Consider the following 22,337-nt stretch of genomic DNA (forward strand, 5'->3'; position numbering starts at 1 on the left):
TGATGGGTGTGTTACCGCTGCCCTGCGGGGGAATGCTGGGATATTCCTCCCTAATGGTGCATTGTAAAATGGAGGAGACACCCCCCCCTCTTCCTCCACCTCCCTTCATCCCTTTATTTGTCCCTTCCTCCCTATATCTCCTCCCTGCCATTCACCCCCCCCCCCAACCACACACACCATCTCCCCCTCATGTTCTCCATCCCCCCCCCCGTAAGCCGTATCCCAGGGTCCTGTGCTCTCCATAAGCAGCTGATGTGGTGTAATGAAGCACGGCTGCCTGCTGTGTTATTGTGTGTTATTGTGTGGTTGGAGGGGGGGGGGGTGAGGATAAGGAATTGAAGAGGCTCCAACATTTTTGAATCGCCACACACACACATGCACACATACACGCACATTATGAGATCCGTTTTCGGCTTAGTCGGTATGCCTCATTAGAGGGGCCCGGGTGGGAGACAAGGGGACGCTTCTCCTCGACGTTTTAACCAAGCGCGGAGGGAAGCGAGGGGGACAGACGAGGGTGCAAATGAAGGATGATCGCACCTTTTGCTAATTCTGGTGAAGTTTTCATCCATTCCAGAGCTGTGCCTCTGACTGGAAGGAATACATGTCTAGTGGAGGGAGTAAAATGAGGGAGTAAAAGGATATGGGGGAGTAATAATAATAATAAAAATAATAATAATGCGGTTCAGAAGATCGCCCTACTCGGAACAGCCCACATATTACGACGAGTACTGTCAGTCAAGTGACATCTGCCCTATAGTGCCTCAGGTCCATAGTTTGGACCCGGCTCTACAGGATGTAAAACAGGAAACACGAAAGAAATAATAATAGCAGTAATAATATTATAATAATAATAATGCAGTCCAGAAGATCACCCTACTCGGAACAGCCCACATATTACAAGTACTGTCAATCAAGTGACATCTGCCCTATAGTGCCTCAGGTCCATAGTTTGGACCCGGCTCTACAGGATGTAAAACAGGAAACACAAAAGAAATAATAATATTATAATAATAATAATATTATAATAATAATAATGCAGTCCAGAAGATCACCCTACTCGGAACAGCCCACATATTACAAGTACTGTCAATCAAGGGACATCTGCCCTATAGTGCCTCAGGTCCATAGTTTGGACCCGGCTCTACAGGATGTAAATCAGGAAACACAAAAGAAATAATAATAGCAGTAATAATAATAATATTATAATAATAATAATGCAGTCCAGAAGATCACCCTACTCGGAACAGCCCACATATTACAAGTACTGTCAATCAAGTGACATCTGCCCTATAGTGCCTCAGGTCCATAGTTTGGACCCGGCTCTACAGGATGTAAAACAGGAAACACAAAAGAAATAATAATATTATAATAATAATAATATTATAATAATAATAATGCAGTCCAGAAGATCACCCTACTCGGAACAGCCCACATATTACAAGTACTGTCAATCAAGGGACATCTGCCCTATAGTGCCTCAGGTCCATAGTTTGGACCCGGCTCTACAGGATGTAAATCAGGAAACACGAAAGAAATAATAATAGCAGTAATAATAATAATATTATAATAATAATAATGCAGTCCAGAAGATCACCCTACTCGGAACAGCCCACATATTACAAGTACTGTCAATCAAGTGACATCTGCCCTATAGTGCCTCAGGTCCATAGTTTGGACCTGGCTCTACAGGATGTAAAACAGGAAACACGAAAGAAATATTAATAATAATATTAATAATAATAATAAAGACAATAATGGAAGTAAAATTATTATCCTCATCATCCATCCATCCATTATCCAAGCTGCTTATCCCAATTGGGGTCGCGGGGTATTATCCTCATCATTATTATTTATTATTGTTGTTGTTGTTGATGTTGTTGTTGTTGCGGGGAGCAATGGGCACCTGACACCCCACACCATTTCTCTGGGCCACTCAGACGGGTGGAACAGGTCGAGACCTTTAAGAACCTGGGCACAGAGATCGAGCACCACCTGTCTTTCACATGCGGATGGGGTCTACAAACAGGCCCAGCAGTGCATGTTTCTGCTGAGGAGGCTGACAGGTTTTAGTGGCGGACATGACGTTTCATACCTGTCACTCATCGAATCAGTCCTCACACTCAGCCGTGCGTCCTGGTACCTCCTCCTCACACGGAAAAGCCAGAATGGATCCGCGCTGGAGAGGCTCAGTTTAGCGGAGGTAATGCAGAGGCAGTACACACATTTGGCGTGTGTATTCCGGGTCTCAGGGCATTCACGGAGAGCTGACAGGGTCCGATGCAAGAGCCCTACGCTAACCACAAATTTACAAAAAAAATAAAACCTCTAAAACACTCTACAGAATTGGGGAAAATGAATCCGAATTATTTTATTTTATTTTTTGTTTTTTGGATTTTTTTCCCCCTTATTCTCCCCAATTGTATCCAGCCAATTACCCCACTCTTCCCCACATGCCTCCTCCGATACATGTGGAGTCGCCAGCCGCTTCTTTTCACCTGACAGTGAGAGACATAGCGCGTGGGAGGATCATGCTATTCCCCCCCCAGTCGTCCCCCCCCCCCACCTCCCCGTTCAGGCACCCCGACTGACCAGTGGAGGCGCTAGTGCAGCGACCAAGACACATGCCCAAATCAGGCTTCCCACCCGCAGACACGGCCAATTGTGTCTGTAGGGAGGCCCGACTAAGCCGGAGGTAACACAGGGATTCGAACCGGCGATCCCTGTGTTGGTAGGCAACGGAATAGAACGCCACACCGCCCGGACGCCCCTAATTCTTTATATTTTTATAATTTTCTTTCAACACATTATTTTAATTGTTTTCATTATAATCCTTGTTTTATTGGCTCTAACTCTGTTTATTTTGATTATGCTCTTGTGATTTCTTCCTGACGGTGTTTTACCTTGTTCTGTGGAGCAGATCTGGTATTATGTCCTATGTTTTTGTTGTATTTTGTTGTTTTATCTTGACTACGTGCATTATTTTAAACTGCTGTGCAAGGCACCTTGTAATGTTCAGAAAGGTGCGATATAAATAAAGTTCATTATTATTAGTATTATTAACCGCGGGAAATTTCATCATTTATCCTGGTCGGTGTCTACATCCCACCCCCGGCCTGTGTTAAAGAGGTGTTAAAACACCTGGCTGATCAAAATACAAACATGGGCGCAAATATCCAAAACACAGACAGCAAAAACACTGTGGATCATTGCTACACAATATTAAAGGACGCCTATCGCTCTGTCCCCCGTGCAGCCCCGGGACTATCTGATCACTGTCTGATTCATCTTCTCCCATCCTACAGGCAGAAACTAAAATCTGCAAAGTCTGTGTTTAAAACTGTGAGGAAATGGACCAATGAGTCAAAACTGGGGCGCCAGGTCTGCCTCGACTTCACTGACTGGAGTGTTTTTGAGGGTGCATCTACAGACCTGGATGAAGTTACTGACACTGTGACGTCTTACATCAGCTTTTGTGAGGACATGTGTATGTCCACCAAAACCTTCTGTACCTTCAACAACAGTAAGCCCTGGTTCTCAGCTAAACTCAGGCAGCCTCGTCAGGCCAAAGAAGAAGCCTACAGGAGTGGAGATAGGATCCGGTACAACAACACCAGAAAGGAGATCAGAGTGGTAAAAAGTGCTACTCTGAAAAATTGAAAAACAGGTTTTCTGCCAATGACCCATCATCAGTCTGGAGAGGTTTGAAAGACATTAACAACTACAGGAGACCACCCCCCCCCCACACTGCAGGGAACCATCAACTGGCTGATGACCTGAATGGGTTTTACTGCAGGTTTGAAAATCAAAACTTTCACAACCCTCACCCTCTCCAGCCGCAGCACACAACCGACTGCACTCCCTGCCAGCTACTCTCCCCTCCTCACCGAACCCCCACCTGCACTCAAGATCTGTGTCGAGGACGTATGCCAGCTCTTCCAGAGACAGAAGACCAGGAAGGCACTGGGCCCTGATGGCGTGTCACCCTCCTGTCTTATAGTCTGTGCTGACCAGCTGGCCCCCCATTTTCATGCCGCTCTTCAACAGATCACTGGAGCTTTGGGAAGACCCCTTCTGCTTCAAGAGCTCCACTATTACCCTGGTCCCCAGGATACCCAGGATTAACTGACTACAGGCCCATTCCCCTGTGGTCATCTGTGGTCATGAAATCCTTCAAGAGACTGGTGTTGGCCCACCGGAAGGACATCGCAGGCCCCCAGTTGGACCCTCTGCAGTTTGCCTACCGAGCAAACAGGTCAGTGGAGGATGCAGTCAACATGGGATTACACTACATCTTCCAACACCTCGACACCTCAGGGACACACACAAGGGTCCTGTTTGTGGACTTCAGCTCAGCATTCAACACCATCGTCCCAGATGTCCTCCGCTCCAAACTCATCCAGCCTCCGGTCTGTTCTCTACACAATTGCACCTTATCACCTCTTGTTTCGCCTGTATATCGTCAATCCTTGTGTATAGATCTGAAGATTGCTGTGTTAGTGTTATTCTATGTTAAGTACACTGAGAGAGCCACGAAACCGGGGTCAAATTTCATGTATCTGCAAACCTACATGGTCAATAAACGTGATTCTGATTCTGATTTTGATAACTATGACACATGAAACAACAATCACAACTAGTCATTAAAAAAAAAAGATCCCCGCTTGAGTGAATTTACTTACCATGATTGGAAATAGCTTTTTGGGTATAACTTCGTGAGAGTTCTGGTAAGTGTTGCATGCTGTATGTATCAGACTTATATAGGCTCGGAGAAAATTGCCGTGTTGCTTTTGTCCTGGGTTACTTGCAACCTGATTAACACCTACCACAGTCATGAAAACTGAGACAGCGACAGGGTCGATGTTGAGAACAAAAAGCCTTTGTGTGAAGTCTTGGTGATGGGTGCAACGAGTATCGCAGTGATAACAGGTTTGCTCATCATTTTAAGTGTAAACCAAATTTTTTTGCGACTGACCATCGACCCGCATTGTCACTGGTGACGATGATCCTAAGCTGTCAAACTTTAAACTGGCCTAAATTCAATTCAATGTATTGTCATTAAAAACAATGTGCAGGCACATGTTAAAAATGAAACGAGGGCTGCGGCTTCGCCAAACAGCGCAAGACAGACACAGACAAACACAGTATAAGATATACACACATGAAGACCGAAAGCTAAAAATAAGTTAAAAAAGAGCACGAGTACAAATATTTAGATTTTTCCACAGACATTCAGTGGGTAGCCAGGTTCAGGTGGGCAACAGCTCATGGAGAGAAGCTGTTTTTTGGAGCCTGGCAGTGCGGGCTCTGAGGCTCCTGTAGCGCCTCCCAGAGTGCGGGGGGGGGGGGCAGTCCATGAGTCCATGGTTGGGGTGGGTGGGATTTCTGCTGATGCTGAGACCCCTTCGAAGTGTTTGTGATAAATGTCTTTTCTGGCCGGGAGCTGGGTACCGGTGATGTGCTGGGCCGCCTTGACGACCCGCTGCAGAGCTTTCTGGTCTGCTGAGGTGCAGTTGCCGTACCACACTGAGATGCAGCTGGTCAGGATGCTCTCTGTGGTGCAGCGGTGGAAGTTGGTGAGAATTTTGGAGGATAGACGGGCGCTCCTCAGGAAATGCAAAGTGGATCCGTGTTTCACTCTGGCTAGCAGGAAGTGTGTTCACATTTTGTCTTGTGTCATTTTAGTTATGTTCGGTTATTTTTATACTGAGTTACATAAGAGTTGGTGTTGAGGAATTGCATGTTTTATTTCTATTTTTACTTTTCTAACCTTTATGATTAAAAAAGAAAGAAAGAAAAGTGTGTGTTCATCCTCGTGGCTGGGAGCGCTGGACTGTTTTTCATACTAAAAGGTTCAAATCCTGCTCATGACCTTTTTCGCGTGTCACAACTTTCCCTCTCGTGCGTTGATTTGCTTTGAGAGCTGTGCTCTTCCTTTGCTCTGAGCCAGCCAGCGAGGACGTGACACTGCTGTGGCGGCGGCGGCGGCGGCGGGGTGTGTGTGTGTGTGTGTGTGGGTGGTCTCTCAGCGTTGATAATCTGGCAATCTTTATTTCACGCCCCACGATTTTATTACATCTCCCCTCTCTCCCTGCGACCTAACGGCTGCCGGCAAATTAGACACGGCACTAATTACCTCCGCCGTGTCATGTTCAGGCTTCACGCTGCAAAAAATATGTCCGTCTAAACAAATCATTTGATATTTAGTTGTGTTTTTTATTGCTCCTAAAGAATTCACTTGTTTTGTAAATAAACCCAGAACTGGGTTGACTGGATTTTACTGTAGATTTCAGAGCAGTTTCACTTCCTCCAGGGTGTTTCCCCTTAAAAAAAAAAAAAAGATGGCGGTGCCCTAAAATAAGGAGCACCACAATACTCGCTTCGAGATAATGTAATTTTGGTTTTAAGAAAATTCTAGAAACAATTTCAGTTTTATTGGAATAAAATGCAATCATTGGGCGGCAGGTGAGGAGACACCCTGGACAGGCTGCCAGGCCATGAAAGGGATTGCTGGGGCAGGCTGCAGCATCCCGCGACCCTAATTGGGATGAGCGGCTTGGATAATGGATGGATGGATGGAACAAAATGAGATTTATTTTATAGTTATTTTCATAAAAATAAGACTTAAAGACTGAATACAAGCTCAAATGACTGGATGATATTCGTTGTTGAGGAAGTTCTTGTCCGTGTATATCCCTAATACTTCTTTGTAGCAGTTTCACAGATCTAGGCCTGGTGGAAATCCTCACAACTGTAGAGAAGATACAAAGCATATTTTGTATCATCTCTACATGTATAGGATATATATATATATATATATACACACACACACATATATATATATATACATATATACACACACACACACACGATGGCGCAGTGGTTAGCATGGTGGCCTCACAGCAAGAAGGTCCTGGGTTCGAGTCCGGGGTAGTCCAACCTCGGGGGTCATCCCGGGTCGTCCTCTGTGTGGAGTTTGCATGTTCTCGCCGGGTTTCCTCTGGGTGCTCAGGTTTCCTCCCACAGTCCAAAGACATGTAGGTCAGGTGAATCGGCCGTACTAAATTGTCCCTATGTGTGAATATGTGTGTGTGGATCAGCGCTGTGATGGCCTGGTGGCGGCCTGTCCAGGGTTTCTTCCTGCCTGCCACCCAATGACTGTTGGGATAAGCTCCAGCATCACCGCGACCCTGAGTAAGGATAGGTGGTTTGGATAATGTGTGTGTGTGTATGTATGTATGTATATATGTGTGTGTATATATATATGTGTGTGTGTATATATATGTATGTATGTATGTATATATGTGTATGAATATATACACACACACACCCTTACTGCATTTTTGCTCATGATGCATATATATATATATATATTTAGCACAAAAAGTAAGGAAATTTGTGTTTGGTAGATTATTTCTTTGTTGTAACAATGCTTCTTGGCAATAAATCTTATACCATTGGAAAGCCTGTTTATTTCCCTTTTAAATGGTGCCACATGTGTAAGGAACATACATTTGTGGGATGAGCAGCAGAGCTGAGTATGTGGGTTGCGCCCATGAAAAATTTGCCAAATCTTCTCTGCCAACGCCAAACAGCTTATTTTGCTGTTGCTATTGACTCTTGTTTTGAGCTTCTGGTACCCCAGGTGCTGACAATCAGGTGCCTGATATAAGATTTATTGCCAAGAAGCATTGTTACAACAAAGAAATAATCTACCAAACACAAATTTCCTTACTTTTTGTGCTAAGTTTATACACACACACACACACACCCTTACTGCATATTGCTGATGAGGTTTTTGCACCTCGTAAGTTGTATTTTATCGTTAACTGTATTGTGTATTATACCTTATACTGCTTATATTTTGCACTTACATTATGTAGACTCTGTACTTTTCATTGCTGATATTTTTTATTTTTTGTCTCTTATGTATGCACCATTTTGAGGTTGACACAACTGGAACATCATTATGCTTGGCACAATGACAAAGTTCTTGAATCTTTTTGGGTAATCACAGTGTGCTTATCAACACAGATCAGCGAGGAAAAACAAATGGGAAAAGTGGGGCAAATTTTTTTCTTGAGTTATCACTGAATCATTTGTTATTTGGCCCTATGGTTCAATGCTTTGATAAAGTGTAAGATACAGTGTGTGTGTGTGTGTGTGTGTGTGTGTGTGTGTGTGTGTGTGTGTGTGTGGATGTGTGTGTGTGTGGGTAGCCTCTGGTGACAAGACGCTGAGGTGTTCAAGAGTCACTGACCTAAAACTGAGATTTTGTCAGGATGAAGTATTGAGAGACGGATGATTTCCAAGTTTTAGTGAGTGATTGTACAACCCCACCAAAACTGGCAAACTCCTCTCAGACCTCAAGATGAAGTGGACTGCTGGGCGTCCGGGTGGCGTGGCGGTCTCTTCCGTTGCCTACCAACACAGGGATCGCCGGTTCAAATCCCCGTGTTACCTCCTGCTTGGTCGAGCGTCCCTACATACACTACTGACCGTGTCAATGGGTGGGAAGCCGGATGTGGATATGTGTCCTGGTCGCTGCGCTAGCGCCTCCGCTGGTCAGTCGGGGGGCCTGTTCACGGGGGGAGGGGGAACTAGGGGGAACAGCGTGATCCTCCCACGCGATAATTTGTAATTATCACTTTTCCCACCCCCTTTTTTACTCCCCTCCTACTTCTTCAGTGTGAGGGGAACATTTATGTCAACATTCAGTCCATGTAATTAGGTTTTTCAAATCCCTCTGCCTGGCGGCACGGTGGCGCAATTGGTTAGCGCCGTCACCTCACAGCAAGAAGGTCCTGGGATCGAGCCCCGGGGTAGCCCAACCTTGGGGGTTGTCCCGGATCATCCTCTATGTGGAGTTTGCATGTTCTCCCCGTGTCTGCGTGGGTATCCTCCGGGGGCTCCGGCTTCATCCCACAGTCCAAAGACCTGTAGGTCAGGTGAATCGGCCGTACTAAAATTGTCCCTAGATATGAATGTGTGTGTATATATGTTGGGCCTGTGTGATGGTCTGGCGGCCTGTCCAGGGTGTCTCCCCGCCTGGCGCCCAATGACTGCTGGGATAGGCTCCAGCATCCCCGTGACCCTGAGAGCAGGGTAAGCGGTTCGGATAATGGATAGAAATCCCACTACCTGAATCAGTGTTGCCAGATCTTCCCTGAAACCAATCAATCTGGAGCCAAAAGTATGAAACTAGAAGAGAAAAGAACACCAGACATTGAGAGAGAGAGAGAAAGAGAGAGAGAGAGAGGGAGAGAGCATCAAATTCAGTTAGGTTGAAAGCTAATTTCATAGAATGGTTGTAACTACGCACTAGCATTCCCACTGGCAATTCCCAGAGGTTTTCTCACACTGTTCCCATTCCATGACTGCTGTTTCTCAAGCTGCACAACTATTTCAAAACCACGTTCTTCATCCCAGCATCCCCATTGTGGTCATTATATTTGTTCGTTTTGTGCTATTGTGTGCATGCATATGTTATGTGTATGTGTGTTTGTGTGCGCTTAAGTGTGTGCATTTGCTTGTGAGAGGGTAGCGGCACTGAAAAGCTTAGCGTAGGAGTACACTGACACACTGCAAACGCGTGATGCGTGACACTGAATTATATGGCTGTTTTTCCTTTTTCCCTGTTCATCATTCAGAGCAGTCAACATGCAGTGACTCATAGGAACGAGGGAGGTCAAAGTATCCAAAACTTAAATACATCTTTTTAGAAGTAAAGTAATCACTTTAGGTTCATTGTGCAAGTTCCCGTAAATGGAATGCATGTAGTCTGTCGAAGGATAACTCCGGTATATATATATTTTTTAACCTGAGCCCTATTTTCCTGTCATTAGGAGTCAAACTGAGTGGAGTTTGAGCCTCCTTTTAAGGATCAATCAGTATTTTTTCATCCAACGAATGGAATTGCCAACTAATTTCTTAAGTGTTGATATTGGGTGATATTTATTTCACATTATTTTTTAGGAAATAATTAGTCAGTAATTTATCGTATTTTCGAACAACACTCACAGGTAGTTTGACTAAATCCTACCTATTCTAGGCTGTCTTCAATCATTTAACCGTATATGGTAATAGTGACATTACACATTACACTCCTATCTACACTTTTTTATTGTCACCCATCATCAGATTATGATTCAATACCCCATGGGTCATTAGCAAAACTAGCACCACTATCTTTCTGACAAGCTTCATTAGCCACCTGTAAGCTAACAGTGGCATCAATTACCGTATGTCCTGCATCTACGTTTCCGCTCTGCACGTGGAATCTTTTAGTCCTGCTCTCTGGCTCCAAGCCAGCCGGTCTGTTGAGGAGGCAGTTAGCATAGCCCTCCAAGATTGCCCTGCAACACCTGGAATCACCAAACACCTACACACGCATCCTGTTCATAGATTTTAGTTCCACCTTCAACTCCATCAACCCATTCAAACTCTCCCATACGCTTGGATATGAGCTTTGACCCAGCCAGACGCCACTGCCTCCCGTGGAACAAGCCACAGAGGGTGAAGGTTAATAACCTAACCTAACACCCTCTTACCCTCAGTACAGGTGCACCTCAGGGCTGTGTTCTCTCCCCCTGGCTGTTCTCACTTTACACCACCCACTTTACATCAATGGACAGTTCTGTGAAAATGATAAAATACGCAGACGACACAACCATTGTAGGCGTAGATGAAACATATCTGTCAGTAAACGTCGTGTCCAGATGAACTGATTCAACCTTCTTTGATTTTCTTACCTGGGTTATTGAGCATGTGTCAAGACAGCCATTGTAGGCCTCATCTCCAACAATGGTGAAACCCAGTACTGCACTGAAGTAGACCAACTGTCACTTGGTGTGCAAACAACAACCTTTTGCTTAATACAGCCAAAACCCAAGAACTCATTATTGACTTCTGATGCATGCCAAATCCCAAAACACCCATACAAATACACAGCTGTACTCATCACCACCACTGACTCTTTTAAATATCTTTGAACATACAGCAGCAATAACCTGAAGTGAAAAATTAACACTGAACATATTGCAAAAGCTCAACAACCGCTTTATTTTCTTAGGCAGCTTAGCAAATACCGGATCAAACATGAACTTCTCGTTCTGTTTTACTCAGCCGTTATCGAGTCCATCATAACATCTTCTATTACAATATGGTACGGCAGCACGGACGATCAAACACGGAAAAAACTGCAGCAGATTGTCAACAAGACATCCAAAATCACAGGCAGCCCACTCCCCTCAGGTTGCATCTCTACATACTCACTGGACTGTAAAGCGAGCAGAGAAGATCATCTCCAACCCCTCACATCCTACTCATCACCTCTTCCAGCTCCGTCCCCCAGGGAGGTGCTACAGGTCACTGTCCACTAAGACTAAACACTTCACAAACAGTTTTTTTTTTGCCCTAGTTATCAGGACTCTGAATTCCTCCCTATAGTCCCCTCCTCACACACCACTGGCATGCATACCACCATTCACCTAATTGTTGTGTGCAATATGTTTGTTTCTGCTATTGTGTAACTGTATTGTTCATGATAATATGTTGAGTGTCTGCTGTTGCCCACGTGTGTATTGTGCTGCAGAGTTTAGTGTATACTGAAAAGAAATTCCACCGGCCTTGCATGTGGCTAATTATCTATCTATCTATCTATCTATCTATCTATCTATCTATCTATCTATCTATCTATCTATCTATCTATCTATCTATCTATCTATCTATCTATCTATCTATCTATCTATCTATCTATCTATCTATCTATTTATCCATCCATCGCTCTATCTATTTATCCATCCATCGCTCTATCTATCTATCTATCTATCTATCTATCTATCTATCTATCTATCTATCTATCTATCTATCTATCTATCTATCTATCTATCTATCTATCTATCTATCTATCTATCTATGTCCATACTTAAGACACTTTTTTTCTCTTGAAAATACATAACACCTTTTTTTCACATATTTACACAACTATATACATAATCATTTGAACAAGAAGAAAAGGCAGCTAACACTAAAACTCTTACTAGCACAAACTTAATAACACTAAAACGCTTACTAACACAAACACTTAATAACACAAACTCTTAATAACGCTAAAACACTTAATAGCACAAACTCTCAATAACGCTAAAACTCATAATAACACCTCTTAACACTAAAAGGCTTTAACACTAAAACTTTTAATAACACTAAACCCTTATTAGGGTTAAACTTGGTTTTAGTGTTATTAAGTGTTATTAAGAGTTTTGTGTTAAGAGTTTTAGCCTTATTAAGAGTTTTAGTGGTATTAAGAGTTTTGTGTTAAGAGTTTTAGCGTTATGAAGCGTTTTAGTGTTATTAAGTGTTATTAAGAGTTTTGTGTTAAGGGTTTTAGCGTTATTAAGTGTTATTAAGAGTTTTAGCGTTATTACGTGTTTTAGTGTTATTAAGAGTTTTGTGTGAAGAGTTTTAGCGTTATGAAGAGTTTTAGTGTTATTAAGAGTTTTGTGTTAAGAGTTTTAGCCTTATTAAGAGATTTAGTGGTATTAAGAGTTTTGTGTTAAGAGTTTTAGCGTTATGAAGCGTTTTAGTGTTATTAAGAGTTTGTTAAGAGTTTTAGCATTATTAAGAGTTTTAGTGTTATTAAGTTTGTGTTAGTAAGAGTTTTAGTGTTATTAAGTTTGTGTTAGTAAGAGTTTTAGTGTTATTAAGAGTGTGTTATTAAGCCATGTTACAGCCTACAGGTCACACCATCTCACCTCACAGATAGACTGTGAGGTGAGATGGTGTGACCTGTAGGCTGTAACATGGCTTATAGCCTACAGGCCCCCCCCCCCCCCATCAAATCAAAGAAATCAAATATTAAAACATAGATAGACAAGACAGAAAAATAGTGAGGTAACCTGCAGGGTTTTGAATGGCTTCTGGCCTGCAGTCCCCCACCACCACCACCAAATCAGAAATAACAAGACAGAACATACTGAGGTAACCTGCAGGCTCTGGCATGGAGACATTTAAAGGCAGTGACAAAAAGACACACACAGACACGCAACATATTTGTACATGTGAAAGGACAGAATTGCATACTCGGAGACACAAGTACACTAGCATGTGAAACAGAGGCAGGGACACAGCATGTTCACAGATCGTAGTGTAAGTACATGAATTACCGGCAGACTGTCTAACAGATTTCTTCGTTGACTGTACCAGCGACTGTGTTTGGTTCACACTTTGTTGGCTTATACCCTCTTTCAGACAGCAACACACTAAATAAGAGTGATATCCCGTCATACTGCAGCAAGTCGTTGTGTCTGCTCCCCCTATTTATGCTCCTCTTCTTTCTCATATATGCAGTTTTCTCTTTTTCCCCTTTTCTTTTTTCTTGGTTTTTATCTATTTTCTTTCTTATCCTTTTCTTTGTGCTTTTCTAATTTTCTCCTCTCCTTTTTTATTCTGTACTGTTTTATTATACTTTCCATTCCTGCACTCCTCCTGTCCTTTCATTGTGCCACATGCAGCAGTTTGACTGAATGCTGCCTGGTTGAGTTGACAGCAGCCATGTTGCGGTGCGATTGGGTTTGATTACAGAGAACTCACACGGAGGGAGAGTCAGAGTCCTTATGTACGTTGAGGTAAAATATTAAAGAACCTCCTCTCTGCTTCATCTTCTCCTCTATCTGCCTGAGTTAAATCCCTGAAATCCTTCTCAGTTTGGTCTTTACTTCACAAGTGACATAGATCTTTTTGCCCATTTTACAGAAACCATTTGGGCAAAATGATAATCCACCATTAACAGTATTCAATTCTTGGGGGCGTCCGGGTAGTGTGGCGGTCTGTTCAGTTGCCTACCAACGCGGTGATCGCTGGTTCGAATCCCTGTGGCCGTGTCTGCGGGTGGGAAGCTGGATGTGGGTACGTGTCCTGGTCGCTTCACTAGCACATCCTCTGGTCATTTAGGGTACCTGTTCAGCCGGGGGGGGAGGGAAATAGTGTGATCCTCCCCTGCGCTACGTCCCCCTGGTGAAACTCTTCACTGTCAGGTGAAAAGAAGCGGCTGGCGACGTCACATGTACCGGCGGAGACATGTGGTAGTCTCCAACCCTCCCTGGATCGTCAACGGCAGAGGGGGTGGAGCAGCGACTGGGACGACGGCATAGAAGAGTGGGGTAATTGGCTGGATAGAACTGGGGAGGAAAAGGGGGGGGGGACTATTCAATTCTCACTTGAATCAGAGCATCCATGCAGATTTTCACCTAGCTAGCACTCTGGCTGTGTTGGATTTAGGTTGAGCAGAATGCTAATAGCACTACTGGCTTGCTTACTATCTATTGTAGCATTGATGTTATAGGTGTGCATTTTGAGGCTTTGAGGCATTGTTGCCAGGGGGGTTAATTAAGCTGTCATGCTTTATCAATGTAAAGAAATTCCCATCATGCCTCAGGGAAGTCTTGATATCACTCCAGTTCTGAGTGCTGCTTTGCATGCCAATGTCAGTGATTCATTTATTATTAACTAATTTAAATGTATATATGATGGTATGCACATGTGGATTGGAGTGTAATTATGTATATGAACATGTGTTTATAGTGTGTGTGTGTGTGTGTTTGCATGCTTGTGCACCACTATCTGAAGGAACATTTTGTCGTTTAACAAAGTTAAGTTCATAAAACCAGCAACAGTGTGGCATTTCACAACAGGGACCGGGCTCTATATCACATGTAGGAAAACATTTGCACAAGCTCAACTCAACCCGGCCTCTCTGCCTGCACAGTCGGCTGAAGGATTAGGCCTTGTCAACACGAGATAAAAGCTTTCCCTCCTCCCCAGCTGACATTACGACTCTAAGCTGACGAAACAGTGTGCATTTCCACTCTATTTCTCTCCAAAACCACCCGTACAGGATCCCCAGAGAGTATGTGTGTGTGTCCGTGTGTGTGTGTGTGGGGGGGGGGGGGTTACATGTAAACAGAGGGGAAAAGTGATAGAGAGAGAGTGGGAAAGGTAGTGGGAGAGAGAGAGAGGGATCAGAGAGGGTGGAAGAAAAGCAGAGATAATGACACTGTGAGTGTGTGTGGTGGGATGAGGGGGTGGAGAGGAAGATGTACATGTAAACAGAAAAAAGTGATAGAGTGGAAAAGGTAATGGAAGAGGGAGAGAGAGGGTCGAAGAAAAGCAGCAGAGAGAATGACAGACACTGTGTATGTGTGTGGGGGAGGGGGAGAGGAATATGTACATGTAAACAGAGAAAAAGGTGATATAGAGGGTGGGAAAGGTAGTGGAAGAGTCAGAGAGAACGAGAGCGGAGGGTCGAAGAAAAGCGGAGAGAATGACAGACACTGTGTGTGGGGGGGGGGTGGAGAGGAAGATGTACATGTAAACAGAAAAAAGTGATAGAGAGAGTGGGAAAGGTAGTGGAAGAGTGTGTGAGAGAGAAGGAGCTCAGGGGGTGGAAGTAAAGCAGAGAGAATGACAGACACTGTGTGTGTGGGGGGGGGTGTACATGTAAACAGAAAAAAGGGGTGATGGAGAGGGTGGAAGAGGTAGTGTAAGAGAGAGAGGGAGCGGAGAGGGTGGAAGAAAAGCAGAGAATGAAAGACACTGGGGGGGAAGGAAGCTGTACATGTAAACAGAAAAAATAGTGATAGAGAGGGTGGGAAAGGTAGTGTAAGAGTGAGGGAGCAGAGGGAGAGAGAGATGGAGCGGAGAGGGTGAAAGAAAAGCATAGAGAATGAAAGACACTGTGGGGGGAGGAAGATGTACATGTAAACAGAAAAAATAGTGATAGAGAGGGTGGGAAAGGTAGTGTAAGAGTGAGGGAGACAGAGGGAGCGGAGAGGGTGGAAGAAAATGAATGACAGACACGGGGGGGGGGGTGATAAAATGTTATTAATATGGAAATGTTCATGTTACATTCATGCCCTGTAAATTCAACCGAATGACAAGAGGGTACGAGTGAAGGGCAGTTAGACAGCAGAGCCCGTGTGATAATAAGAAAATGAGGGAGAGGAGGTGGAGAGGGAGAACGATTGAGAAGGAGGAAGAGTGACAGACAATAAAGAAAAGCGGCACCGAGAGGCTGATGCCAGCCAATCTGTCCTGTTGTGTGAGCTGCCCCTCGGACAGCTGAGACAGAGCGAGGAAAAGATAGCATCTGCCTTTTGTGATAGTAATGATAATAAATATAGCCGCAAGCGGTGATTAATGGGGTCCAAGCAGTATTGCAGCCGCCATGTGTCCGATCTGTTTCATATTTGGTACATGGCTCCTATGTGCTACAAAGAATAAGCCTATCAAGTTTCATGAAGATTGGCCAGTCACACTAGCAGATATTAGCTGCTGAATTTTGATCGGCTGTTTGGCAGCCATTTTGGTAATCCAGCCAATCAGCACTTTAGGCAATGTAGCCAAATGGGTCCAAGTATAAGTATACCAAATTTCAGATTTTTTGATCAAGCAGTTTTTGAGATGTCGGATTACTTGGGTCGCCTGTGTCCTAGACGATTACCGTAATTTTTTAAAATGTCGTAACACTTCCATTGCTTCAGAAACATGTGCCAGAGTTTCCAAAACGACCAGACGGTGTCTGATTTCTTGCGTCCTAGCCGACTGCCGTAAAAAGAGAAAGTATGTCGTTAAACCCAGGTGTCCTGGCGTGTGGTATGTAGAGCTTCAGCGCTTCCACACCAAATAAGTCAAAATAGTGGGCAAACTATATGACTGACATAGGTGGTCCCAATAGTAAAGTTGTTGAGCACATTGAGATGCATGGGTCGACTAAGTTTTGTGTTGATCTGACTTATGCTGTGGGAGTTATGGCCTTTTAAGCATGACCCCTTGTTATAGCGCCACCATCTGGCTGACATGGGTGATTTGTAGTGCCAGAGTAGTGGGGGGCCGTATGAATCCACCTACCAAATTTGGTTGGTCTAGGACTTATGGTTGCTGAGCCTCAGACACTTTTAGCTGAGAAACCGCGCCCAAACTAATACAAGTCAAAATGGCGGGCAAACTATATGGCTGCCATATGTGCTCCCAATAACGAAGTTGTAGAGCACATTCAGATGCATAGGTCTGTGCAGTTTTGTGTTGATCTGACTTACGGTGTGGGAATTACGCATGACCCTTTGTTATAGCGCCACCATCTGGCTGACATAGGTGATTTGTGGTGCCTGAGTAGTGGGGGGCCATAGGAATCCACGTACCAAAGTTGGTTGGTCTAGGACTTACGGTTGCTGAGCCTCACACACTTTTAGCGGAGAAAAATAATAATAATCCTAAAAAATACAATAGGGTTCCACCAGCTTCGCTGCTTGGACCCCTAATAATAATAATAATGATAGTAATAATAATAATAGTTAATAATAGTTAGTTAATACTTTGTTTGCACGTGTGTGTGTGTGTGTGTGTGTGTGTGTGTACACGCGCGTCTGCTTGGATGGGTGTACATATATCACACACGTGTGTGTGTGTGTGTGTGTGTGTGTGTGTGTGTGTGTGTGTGTGTGTGTGTGTGTGTGTGTGTGTGATATAGATCTTGAGCCTGCTGATTCAGCCTCCCAAATCCCACCCCCCATCACAATTACAGCCAGCATGTGGCAACACTCCATCACTGGCGTCAGCAAAATGTCACTGTGCTTCACAAGGCCCAGCGGTGCCCAGGTCTGTCCCCTGCTAACTGCCCCGCTGTCTGGGCTTGCTCTTGTTTATGTAGGGTGCGAGCCCCCCGGGACCCTCTGAAGAAGAAGCGTTCAGTATTCATCCTGTTTAGCGCAGCGGGTGGAGAACACCACTTCTAGTTTTAGTGTCCGTCTCTCACTGGGGCTGCCAGTGCCAAAAAAGCATGCACCCCAATACTGCAAAATGGGGGTGTCTGGCTGGCGTAGCGGTTGCCTGCCAACATGGGGATCGCTGGTTCGAATCCCCATGTTACCTCTGGCTTGGTCGGGCGTCCCTACAGACACAACTGGCCGTGTCTGTGGGTGAGAAGCCAGATGTGGGTGTGTTTCCTGTAGATGTTGTGTCTGTAGATATGGCCGACCAAGCCGGAGGTAACCTATCCCTGTGTTGGTAGGCAGCGGAATGGACCACTACGCCAGCTGGACCCCCCCCCCCCCGTTTATGTGTTTTGAGTTCATCAGACTTCTTCCCAAGCAGTATGCTTGGGTCTCCTGACAGCACCCTGCAGACGATTGAATTGTCACACCTCTTTTGCCGCGCACAATTTATCCCAATTGGCTTTTTATGAGCTGTAATTCCCGTTGTATGACACAGTTGTTTCCCAGTGACAGGAAGTGGAGGTCTTTGTGCTTTACATTTGGTAATAGAAACACATTTTAACACGGCTTGCAACACATTTAAAATGCATTCTGAATAGACCAAGGAAGCAGAGGGAGAACAAATTCCTATTTAACATGGCAAGTTGACAAATCATATATTAGTGTAATAAGGAAATATGACTAAGAAAATGTTTTGTTGAACCAGGAAAGATGACCAAGGCCATATTTTACCTAATACATTTTCAAGCCGTAGGGGGAGTGCATATTCAAACACACTTACCTGGACTGTGCAGCAGCATGTTAGCTTCAGTCTATTCATGCTAGCTGTGAAATGTCTTATCCCTCCATCAATGTAAATATGCATGATCTTAATCTATACCTTAAACTGTAGTGAGACTTACATTACTGGTATGATGCCACTTCACTGATGGTATTTTCAGTAAAGCGACGCAGGTCCGCAAAATTGGGCGGCACGGTTGGCACAGTGGTTAGCGCTGTCACCGCACAGCAAGAAAGTCCTGGGTTTGAACCCCGGGGTTGTCCAACCTTGGGGGGGAGGGGGTGATCCCAGGTGTCCTCTGTGTGGAGTTTGCATGTTCTCCCCCTGTCTGCGGTGGGTTTTCTCCGAGTGCTCCGGTTTCCCCCACCATCAAAAAGACACGCACCGAGGCATGGCAAGACGAACTGGAGTTGGTCCCTGGGCGCTGCACGGCGGCTGCCCACTGCTCCTAGCTACACAGCTAGGATGGGAGTGTAATTTCCCCGCGAGGATTAATGAAGTATATCAAAATAAGATAAAAATATGTGGGGCTGCTCTGGTGGCTGAGCGGAGTAAACCGCCGTTCTTGCGATCCGCTCGTCATGTGGCTGGGAGGTTCGTATCCCAGACTCGCCGTAACCGGTCACAGCCAGAGCGTCCAGGGGGTAAGGCCTTCATTAGGCCACCCTTACCCGAGGGATAGTGGGTGTAGATCCGTGTAGTGTTCGGGGACTCGTCGTTCTCCAGCGACCCCTCTGGCCCATCCGGGTGCCTGCAGCTAAGCAACCAAAAGCATTCTCCCTACGTCTCCTTCGCGGCCTGAAGGTGATGCAAACCATGCGAGGTTTCAGGGTGTAAAATAGCGAGAGCAGCCGACACGAGTTTGAAGGAAGCTGGTGTTACGACTGTCTCCTTCCTGTGGAAACGTGAGCCAAGGGAGTTATTCGACAAGAGTTCTGGCCATATGCCATTGGGTTAATTGGGTGGGTGGGATAAGGGGGAAAACTAGAAATAAATTTATATATATATAAAAAAATGTGTTTGTTGTTTTAGTGGATTTCTGCATTGTTGTCACCGGCTGGGTTTTGTAGTTCATCCTTTTTATTTTATCTGGCACATCACTGCTGGTAGTTAGTCAGTGACGTGCAGTGGAAGGTGAAAATTTTAATGTCATTGATAAAAGAGAGCAGGATAAATGGTTCGGATAATGGATGGATGGATGGGTGGATAAAAGAAACATACTTTACTGTGTGAAGTTCTTGTCGTACTCTATTTAAAGATCATTTTTTTCCGTCTTGTGAGTTTCCCCATATGTGCCAACCCTTCCAATGAGGTGCATACATAGGATTTACAGACACATTTCTGATTTCAGGATGTAGTGTTGTGTTACTGTAATTGTAGACAAATTCCTAAAAGACAGGCTTTGCTGACATCTTCTTCCTCTTTTTTGATCTGTTTTGTGTTTGCCTGTGTGTGTGTGCCTTACAGACCAACGACGTGGTGGGAAACGCCTGCAACTGGCTTTATTTCATCCCTCTCATCATCATCGGCTCCTTCTTCATGCTCAACTTGGTGTTGGGTGTCCTCTCAGGGTGAGTTGTCTCCACACAGCTGGTTTTTACTCACGATTTCCTTCACACCCTACTCGACTCTCAGCATGAAGGAGTCGAGCCGGTTGACTCCGGAGCCAGATCGAACTCGGCTCATCTGGGTGTGGAAGTCTAGTACCCCCTTCTCGGAATAAGGCTGCTAGTAAGCTCCGAGCTGCTTTTCAGCTCCTGCAGGCCTCAGTACGCTGTCTGAAATGTTTTTTTTAAAATGCAAAGAAAACGAAATGTACGATCCCAGGAAGTTGAATCAGTTTATCTGAGCACAAGGTTTATAGTGGGGAAGTGTGTCATCACTCATCTAAGTGACTTAGTCAGTTTCGGTTGACTGCAAGTATCCTCAACCCTTATACACAGTGCAGCTGCATAATCACCGAACCCGGCGATCTAACACGGATTTTGTATGCAAATTGTGTGACCATTAATTAGAGTTACAATGGCTATATGTACTATTCACAGAGGATTAGGAAGATGTACTCTTAGGACCCCCCCCCCTGCCCTTGGTTCAGGGATGGTCCTTCCCGCTTCACATAGATGGCCTCTTTGACACACACCCCCCCCTTCAAACCAGCGTTCCTCCCTATCAAGGATGTGCACATCCTCATCCTTGAAAGAGTGGCCGCTGGCCTGTAGCTGGTTGGTTTGTGTTGTTATAACAACACAAATGACAATACTGTAGAACCACAGAATCCTTAACGATTAACGCCTTTAATTAAACCCAAAGACGTGTTGCACCGCTATGCTGTCCATCTCAGCAAGTTGGGTCAGGTTACCCGTGACAAGTTGACTTCCTGAGTCAACTTGTCACGGGTAACCCCCCCCCCCCCGCCACTGAAGCTCCGAATATTCCGTATGATTACGACCGAAGCTCCGGAGCCTAAAAAATGGCATGCGGGACGGCCCTAGTTTACGGTGAACATCACCAATCAAATGTCCCCCGTCACCCATAGCAGTTTCAGTGTAGAAAGGCTAACGCATCATTTTTCACATCCTCCTCGTGGAGCTTGATGCGGTTTTCCGCCGTGTTGACGTGGTCAGTGAAATGTGGTACGTCCAATGGCTAGGTTGTGTCCCTGGATAGGACATCAGAGCCCTCTTTTCCACTTCCTCGGAAACCAATAGGTAAAATTGGGGAACCCATAGCCACCCATGTCTCTGCCTATAATACTGCCCCTGTATTTGGACTGAAGACACGGTTTCAGGAGCAGACACTTTGTGTCCAGACTTTGTGTGCAGTCGAACTTTCTGGGATTTCTATACTCGGATTATTGAGCGTACATCAAGAAATGTATGCTCTTCTCCAGAGCTTCTTCCCAGACTGTAGATGATAGCATTCACACATTTGTGGAGGGATTCAAATGAAAGTGTGTCATTGTACAAATATCTGAGGGTATGGGTGGAGGACAGGTTTTCTGTTAGAGTTCACTTCGAGAACCTGGTGGGGAAAAAAATGAACGCCGAGTGAAACTTATCAGCTCGTTGGCTGCTTTGCAAGGTGCCTAGGGTCAAAACTTGGTAAAACAGCTTTTTCCTATTTTGCATCCTGGTCATGAAATACTCCACTAATAAAAGAGTGTCTTAGGCGAGTTCAAACCTACGATTAAGACTGTTTCTTTTCAAGCTGGAAATACTTTTGTTTTCTGAATATTGTATTCTTCTGTACTTTATATTCTAAATTATTTTTTTTTGATGGTTGTGGTATGCTGTCCTGGCCAGGTCTGTTGAAAAAATAATTTTTAATCTCAAAAGGCCTTCCTGATTAAATAAAGGATATACAAAATAGATACTGCCAGGTCTTTTAATACCACAACCCTGTGAATTGTCTGTGGAGTGCACAAGTGTGATGTAGTACATAAAGGGCAGCACGGTGGCCCAGTGGTTAGCGCTGTTAACCTCACAGCAAGAAGGTCCTGGGTTCAAACCCCAGGCCGTCCCAGGTCTTTTCTGTGTGGAGTTTGCATGTTCTCCCTGTGCTTGTGGTGCGTTTCCTCCGGGTGCTCCGGTTTCCTCCCACCATCAAAAATACATGCATGTTAAGGTTATTACTCCTGTCTGTGCCCCTGAGCAAGGCAACAGGAAAGAAGAACTGGAGTTGGTCCCCCGGGTGCTGCATCCACCCACTGCACCTAGCTACACAGCTGGGATAGGTTAAAATGCAGAAGATGAATTTTCCCCAAGGGGATTAATAAAAGTTTATCA

General features: G+C 44.8%; 1 protein-coding gene across 1 annotated transcript in view; it reads left to right on the top strand.

Moving 5' to 3' along the window:
* cacna1bb (calcium channel, voltage-dependent, N type, alpha 1B subunit, b) overlaps window positions 1-22,337 on the top strand; it is a 277,440-nt gene that overhangs the window by 128,357 nt on the left and 126,746 nt on the right. Inside the window, 1 exon segment of the mRNA XM_056290621.1 lies at window positions 20,020-20,123. Within this exon segment, the coding sequence (XP_056146596.1) occupies window positions 20,020-20,123 (104 nt within the window).

This window comes from Lampris incognitus, chromosome 12, assembly GCF_029633865.1.
Source record: "Lampris incognitus isolate fLamInc1 chromosome 12, fLamInc1.hap2, whole genome shotgun sequence".
NCBI lineage: Eukaryota > Metazoa > Chordata > Actinopteri > Lampriformes > Lampridae > Lampris > Lampris incognitus.